Raw genomic sequence first — 7,364 nt, 5'->3', positions numbered from 1 at the left:
ATATAGTATATCAAGCTGATGTGTTAGATATAGTATATCATAATGATGTGTTAGATATAGTGTATCATGCTGATGTGTTAGATATAGTATATCATAATGATGTGTTAGATATACTATATCATGCTGATGTTGTAGATATAACATACCATGCTGATGTGGAAGATATAATATATCATGCTGTAGTATATAGTGCTGATGTGTTAGCATGCTGAACCCAGTCACTGTAGTTAAAAAACTCTGAGGGCCTCCTGCTGAAATGATGAGTGTCTGTCAGATCTTCAGTCCCTCTTGAGGGATAACTAGAGGAAGTCACAGGGGTTAAGTGAATGTTTGAGTGCTATTGAGTTGCCGTAAGACATCCTCGCCTAGGAACAATTTTCTGGCAAACGCTTGTTTGATAAAAAAATGAGAAGAATAAAAGGAGGGTTTTAATCAACATGTTTCATGAAAAAGCACATTACTGTTAGGTGCCTTCTGTTGAGACTTAAAACCAATGAAGTAAAGTGCATGGACTTGACTCTTCCAGAACCGGCCTGTGTGTAAATGTCAGCATGCTTCCGCCAGGTGTGTCCTTCACCATAGGGGGACGTAATGTGAACACAGCTCACCTGGAAATACATGCAGCGACACACACACACACACACACACACACATTTTTTTCCCTCTCTTCTCTCCTCCATTTCTCTCCACACTTCAAGTTCTACTCAATGTGTTTACCTCCAGTGCTTCCAAGAATCAAACTTACTGGCGCAACTTATGAAAGCAATTATCTCAAACACACACACACACACACACACACACACACACACGGTTCCCAGGTGTATATTTGAAAGCCAAGAGTGCTGAAGCCTGCAGCCATATGGGATATATTGGACATAAATTCCACAGCTTTGTACCTTGAAATGAAATCCATGTACTCTTCTATGTCAACTTAAAGATAGCCAAGTGTGTATTTGTGTGTGTGTGTGCGAGTGTGTGTGTCCATCTTTGGCCCAATCCCACAGAACTCCCATAGTGGTTTTGAACAAAAACATTTTTGGACTTGAAAACTTTATTTATTATTGACAAATGTATTTCCATTTTTATTGTTGACAAATGTGTTTCCAGACTTTGTGGTAGGATTAAAACTTAAACTCCTCCACAATAAACAGTTTGGACAGTAATTATAGTTTGGGCTAAATGAGCCCTGAGTGAGTAACTACAATTACTCAAATTGTAAAATTATTCAAATAATCATGAGTTGAAAACCATTAAGTTACATATTTTCTTATAGCTCAGTTCTCAACTTGCACGTCTTCAGTTTGCTCAAACACACACACACACACACACACAAACCACCAGTATATACACACAGTCACACACCCAGATCCTACATAGCGCCCTAAGTCTACCAGTTTAATATTTCCCTCCACACACCCACACACACCCACACACTCACAAACATAGGAGAGTCTAGAGGAGCGTGTGCTTACTGAGGCCACAGCACTCTGGGATTGGAGGTGGATGAGTTCTTAGAGTTCCAGGGGGTTGACCAGAGGATGATAACGGTTCTGAGATCTCTCTCTCACACACACACACACACACACACACAAAGGCACTCACCCAGTAGCACTTGCGCAAATGCCTATATGCCTACACAGAAACATACACGCACACAAGAACAGTGGAAACAAGAACAGTGATATGAACGTATATGTAAAGTCTTGGAACTACTGCCTAGTAAAAGACTGTAAACAAGAACAGTGATATGAACGTATATGTAAAGTCTTGGAACAACTGCCTAGTAAAAGACTGTAAACAAGAACAGTGATATGAACGTATATGTAAAGTCTTGGAACTACTGCCTAGTCAAAGACTGTAAACAAGAACAGTGATATGAATGTATATGTAAAGTCTTGGAACAACTGCCTAGTAAAAGACTGTAAACAAGAACAGTGATATGAACGTATATGTAAAGTCTTGGAACTACTGCCTAGTAAAAGACTGTAAACAAGAACAGTGATATGAACGTATATGTAAAGTCTTGGAACTACTGCCTAGTAAAAGACTGTAAACAAGAACAGTGATATGAACGTATATGTAAAGTCTTGGAACAACTGCCTAGTAAAAGACTGTAAACAAGAACAGTGATATGAACGTATATGTAAAGTCTTGGAACTACTGCCTAGTAAAAGACTGTAAACAAGAACAGTGATATGAACGTATATATAGTCTTGGAACAACTGCCTAGTAAAAGACTGTAAACAAGATCAGTGATATGAACGTATGTGTAAAGTCTTGGAACAACTGCCTAGTAAAAGACTGTAAACAAGAACAGTGATATGAACGTATATATAGTCTTGGAACAACTGCCTAGTAAAAGACTGTAAACAAGAACAATGATATGAACGTATGTGTAAAGTCTTGGAACAACTGCCTAGTAAAAGACTGTAAACAAGAACAGTGATATGAACGTATATGTAAAGTCTTGGAACTACTGCCTAGTAAAAGACTGTAAACAAGAACAGTGATATGAACCTATATGTAAAGTCTTGGAACAACTGCCTAGTAAAAGACTGTAAACAAGAACAGTGATATGAACGTATATGTAAAGTCTTGGAACAACTGCCTAGTAAAAGACTGTAAACAAGAACAGTGATATGAACGTATATGTAAAGTCTTGGAACAACTGCCTAGTAAAAGACTGTAAACAAGAACAGTGATATGAACGTATATGTAAAGTCTTGGAACAACTGCCTAGTAAAAGACTGTAAACAAGAACAGTGATATGAACGTATATGTAAAGTCTTGGAACAACTGCCTAGTACCTAAGAAGACTGAAGTGTCTGAAACTGTGCTGGTTGTGCCCCCCCCCCAACACCTAACCAGCAGTGTGCAACTCTGAACCCCCGGCCCCACAAACAGTGAGAGTCAGTGCCAGACTGGTTCAGAAGTAAGCTTCCAATGGCCTCTGTTAATTTGGTCCGCTTTGATTATTTTCTTGCCTACATTGTTCTGTGTGGGAATCGTTATTCTTTTAATTACATTGTTTTTTAGTTTTTTTTGGGGTGTTTCATCCTTTGTCAGGTGTTAGATGTTATATGTGCAGCAGCTAATTCGGATCCCGATATACGCTAAACCACACACACAGACACACACAGACATTGAGCTAATGAGATGGCAGACACCAGTATGTGTGTGAGAATTTGCGCGTGCACACATGCCCTACAAACAGCGATGTAATGAGGAGGATCTGATACACACACACACACATTAACCCTCCTCATTATACCACTGTCTGTAGGGCACACACACATGCACACGCACACTGGCACGGACGCACGGCATCTCCCGCAGCCATCCGGGGATGTAGGGACGGATTCCAGTTCAAACACCAAACTCTGCCCGCCTCCCAATCCGCCCCCTCCTAATCTGCCTTGGAGTATTGTTGTTCACGGGGTGCAGGGTTCCATTTGGAAGGCACCCTCCCTCTCTTCCTCTCCACTGGGAGGGTAACAGTGGCTTGCTTCTGAGATTAAATTAACGTGACACTATCGGCTAGTCTACTGTCAGATTATATTAATATGATACTTCCCCACAGTGCCGTTCAGCTGTAACTAACGCAGCCCGTGTTGTCACCGAAACTACGGAGCGTCTTTAGCCTAGATGTGGAAGATTCATCCGAACATTTCTTTTGGTGGGATGATAGCTATGGATATGCCTTTTTGTTGTAATGCTCCGTGTGGATCCAGTCATCATATTTTCCCCATAGACCTACTGCTTGAATCATTATCAAATTGTTTTGATCATATAATAATATTTGAAAACTGGATTAATAAAGGTGTTTTTTTTATGACCTTGAAACTAAATGTAAAGAATGAGAGCGCAACCTAATGGATCACAGTTGAATTTTCGCACCCCCAGCCGCACGGCGGCGCCCGCTCCAGACTGTGGTGCGATCATCCCCCTTCTGTGGTGGGACGCCAGCTTCCTTTCCTTTTTCACGTAGTAAAGATGGCGGTACACGGCCCTGTTGTGAAAATCCACCCGGTTGTTCTTGCTTCAATCGCCGACTCCTATGAGAGACGAAATGAGGGAGCCAGTCGAGTCATCGGGACATTGCTAGGTTGGGATCCTGGAGGTTTCGGACCGTTATCTCGGTCTTTTGACGCTTTTAGAGCGGCTTTGAGGACCGGTAACCACCGGCGCATGTGTTGCTGCCAGCCAGCCACCTAGCTAATTCTAAGCTTTATAGCGAGCTATATGGTTGATTTACAACAACTGCTCCCGCTATGTTATTACAGTTATTAACTAGACATCCAAAGCGATACGGTCTAAAAAGCAATACTTGGTTGTGTTTCCTAACTACGGTGTGTCTCTGTGGTGACAGTGTCTGTGATAACGCGTTGCCATATGGTCGCATCTTTTCCCAGGAACCGTCGACAAACATTCCGTGGAAGTCACGAACTGTTTCTCTGTACCTCACAACGAGTCTGAGGATGAGGTGAGAGACTGTCTGGCTGATTTGGCCGTCGCCTGGCGTGTATACTGCTGTGTTACGGCTGCGTTATGAATGCTGGCTGGCTGTCTTGGCCGTCGCCTGGCGTGTATACTGCTGTATTACGGCTGCATTATGAATGCTGGCTGGCTGATTTGTTTCCTGTGTAGGTGGCTGTTGACATGGAGTTCGCTAAGAACATGTATGAGCTTCACAAGAAGGTGTCTCCTACAGAGGTTATCATTGGCTGGTGGGTGCCTGTCCCCCTCTCTCTGTCTGTCCGCACCTCCGTTTCTCTCTTCTGCTGGTAGTTCTGGTTTATGTGATTGTATGTGTTGTGGAGGATTGTTGTTAACAGTATGTACATGCGTGTGGACAGGTATGCTACGGGGTTTGACATAACGGAACACAGCGTGCTGATCCATGAGTACTACAGCAGAGAGGCGGTCAACCCCATCCACCTGACTGTAGACACAGCACTGCAGAGCAACAAGATGAACATCCGAGCGTACATCAGGTACGCTGCTTGTCAGTGTGCTGTCTGGTTCTGTCTGCTGTGTCTGTGTGCGGATTGATTCTGTCTGCTGTGTCTATGTGCTGACTGGTTCTCTGTCTGCTGTGTCTATGTGCTGACTGGTTCTCTGTCTGCTGTGTCTATGTGCTGACTGGTTCTCTGTCTGCTGTGTCTATGTGCTGTCTGGTTCTCTGTCTGTCTGCTGTGTCTATGTGCTGTCTGGTTCTCTGTCTGCTGTGTCTATGTGCTGACTGGTTCTCTGTCTGTCTGTCTGCTGTGTCTATGTGCTGACTGGTTCTCTGTCTGTCTGTCTGCTGTGTCTATGTGCTGACTGGTTCTCTGTCTGTCTGCTGTGTCTATGTGCTGTCTGGTTCTCTGTCTGTCTGCTGTGTCTATGTGCTGTCTGGTTCTCTGTCTGTCTGTCTGCTGTGTATATGTGCTGTCTGGTTCTCTGTCTGTCTGCTGTGTCTATGTGCTGTCTGGTTCTCTGTCTGTCTGCTGTGTCTATGCGCCGACTGGTTCTCTGTCTGTCTGCTGTGTCTATGCGCCGACTGGTTCTCTGTCTGTCTGCTGTGTCTATGCGCCGACTGGTTCTCTGTCTGTCTGCTGTGTCTATGTGCTGTCTGGTTCTCTGTCTGTCTGCTGTGTCTATGCGCCGACTGGTTCTCTGTCTGTCTGCTGTGTCTATGCGCCGACTGGTTCTCTGTCTGTCTGCTGTGTCTATGCGCCGACTGGTTCTCTGTCTGTCTGCTGTGTCTATGCGCCGACTGGTTCTCTGTCTGTCTGCTGTGTCTATGCGCCGACTGGTTCTCTGTCTGTCTGCTGTGTCCATGTGCCGACTGGTTCTCTGTCTGTGTCCATGCACTGACTGATTCTTGTTTCTGTCTGTAATTGTCTTTGTGTTGGTAGCAGAAAGAGACAGTCTGTCAGTGTTGTTCTTATGTCCCTTTCAGATGTATCCGTGTGTTGACTGGCTCTTTCTCCTGTCCCCCAGTGCCCAGATGGGAGTACCAGGGAAGACAGTCGGTGTGATGTTCACTCCCCTAACCGTCAAATACATCTACTATGACACAGAGAGGATTGGAGGTCAGACACACTCCCCTCTCTGCCCTGCCTTCTCTACTAACATGTTCCTCCTCTCTCCTCATCACCATCTCTCTTGCTATCTTTCATTGACTGACTCCAGTGTAACTGGGTTCCTCCTAACATATTTGTGTGTGTGTGTTATGGTATGTGTTTGCATAGTGGGCCTGCTCCAGCGAACCAGGGATGCTCCCAACCGGGCCAAGGGGTTGACATCTGACCTGTGTCAGGTGGGAGGCGCGGCGACCCGGGTTCAGGACATGCTAACCACAGTACTGGCCTACATAGAGGAGGTGTTGGTATGTGATGGGTCTCCCTCAGAGAGGGTGCTTTGGGATTTATATATTCTGTTAATCTGGTTGGTTTAAAAAGTTTTTTCCCCCCTCCCTTTGTTCCTCTCCTTTCCTGCTCCATCTACTCCTCCCTCTCTGTAGTCTGGTAAGGTCCAGGCTGATAACAGTGTTGGGAGGTTCCTCACAGACCTGGTCAGTAAAGTCCCTAAGATCTCGGCTGAAGACTTTGAGAGCATGCTCAACTCCAACATCAATGTAAGATGTATTTTTGTATTTTTTGGTGTGTGTGTGGCTGTGTGTTTTACTACGGTTAAAAGGTTTGTTGTGAATGCTGTCTGTTTCCAGTATTATGTTTTCGCTCATGTACGTATGCTGTCCCATCTGGTGTGTGTTTTGTCTGTGTATCCTTATCCCTCCTCTTCCTCCTCTCCTTCAGGACCTGCTGATGGTGACGTATCTAGCCAACCTGACCCAGGCCCAGATCGCCCTGAATGAGAAATTAGTAATTTTGTAGGAGACCACAGCAAGTCAATAAAAGAAAATGCCATCTAAATCTGTGTTTTATTTCCACAACAACCCTTTAACTTTGGACGGGGCAGGATGCGGCATACAAAGGGATTTGGGTTAATTGTGTGTGTGTGTGAAACAGGACACATTGTGATCTATTAATTGTGTATTAACTATTGTATTAGGCTGTGCCAATAAGAAATGGCTGTTGGTTTTCAATCCACACCCAATTATAACTAAGCCGATTCATTTGATCAACCAGCTACTTATGAGATTTGGGTTATATAAGTTAAACAGGCCAGTAGCTCTGTAGAAGTAGGATTGGAAAAAGATCTGTGGTCAGGGAAATGGAAAGATCCTGTGACATGATATCCACTTTAAAATGTTAACAAGGCAACCCTTAATCTTAACTCTATTGGGTTGGTTTCGTAGCGCAGAAAACTGGATTTTCCTGTCAAGACCATTCTTTGCGTCTACGTTAAGTTAATCT

At 44.1% G+C, this 7,364-nt stretch overlaps 1 protein-coding gene across 1 annotated transcript; it reads left to right on the top strand.

The window, feature by feature from the left end:
- The first annotated feature begins 3,968 nt into the window (after positions 1 to 3,968).
- eif3f (eukaryotic translation initiation factor 3, subunit F) lies at positions 3,969 to 6,920 on the top strand. Its single transcript, XM_010904620.3, has 8 exons — positions 3,969 to 4,105; positions 4,413 to 4,483; positions 4,648 to 4,727; positions 4,857 to 4,994; positions 5,986 to 6,077; positions 6,237 to 6,373; positions 6,509 to 6,622; positions 6,804 to 6,920. Exons 1-8 carry the CDS (start codon positions 3,994 to 3,996, stop codon positions 6,879 to 6,881), a joined length of 822 nt encoding a protein of 273 aa, XP_010902922.1. The 5' UTR covers positions 3,969 to 3,993; the 3' UTR covers positions 6,882 to 6,920.
- Positions 6,921 to 7,364: the final 444 nt, after the last annotated feature.

Source organism: Esox lucius, chromosome 24 (genome assembly GCF_011004845.1).
Source record: "Esox lucius isolate fEsoLuc1 chromosome 24, fEsoLuc1.pri, whole genome shotgun sequence".
Lineage (NCBI taxonomy): Eukaryota > Metazoa > Chordata > Actinopteri > Esociformes > Esocidae > Esox > Esox lucius.
This window is presented reverse-complemented; position numbering and strand designations above follow the sequence as displayed.

Bases quoted from the DNA above. Each gene is read 5' to 3' on its own strand.
- eif3f (XM_010904620.3), top strand. From the start codon at position 3,994: ATGGCGGTACACGGCCCTGTTGTGAAAATCCACCCGGTTGTTCTTGCT. The intron at 6,374-6,508 runs GTATGTGATGGG...CCCTCTCTGTAG, and splicing joins CCTACATAGAGGAGGTGTTG to TCTGGTAAGGTCCAGGCTGA. The intron at 6,623-6,803 runs GTAAGATGTATT...CCTCTCCTTCAG, and splicing joins TGCTCAACTCCAACATCAAT to GACCTGCTGATGGTGACGTA.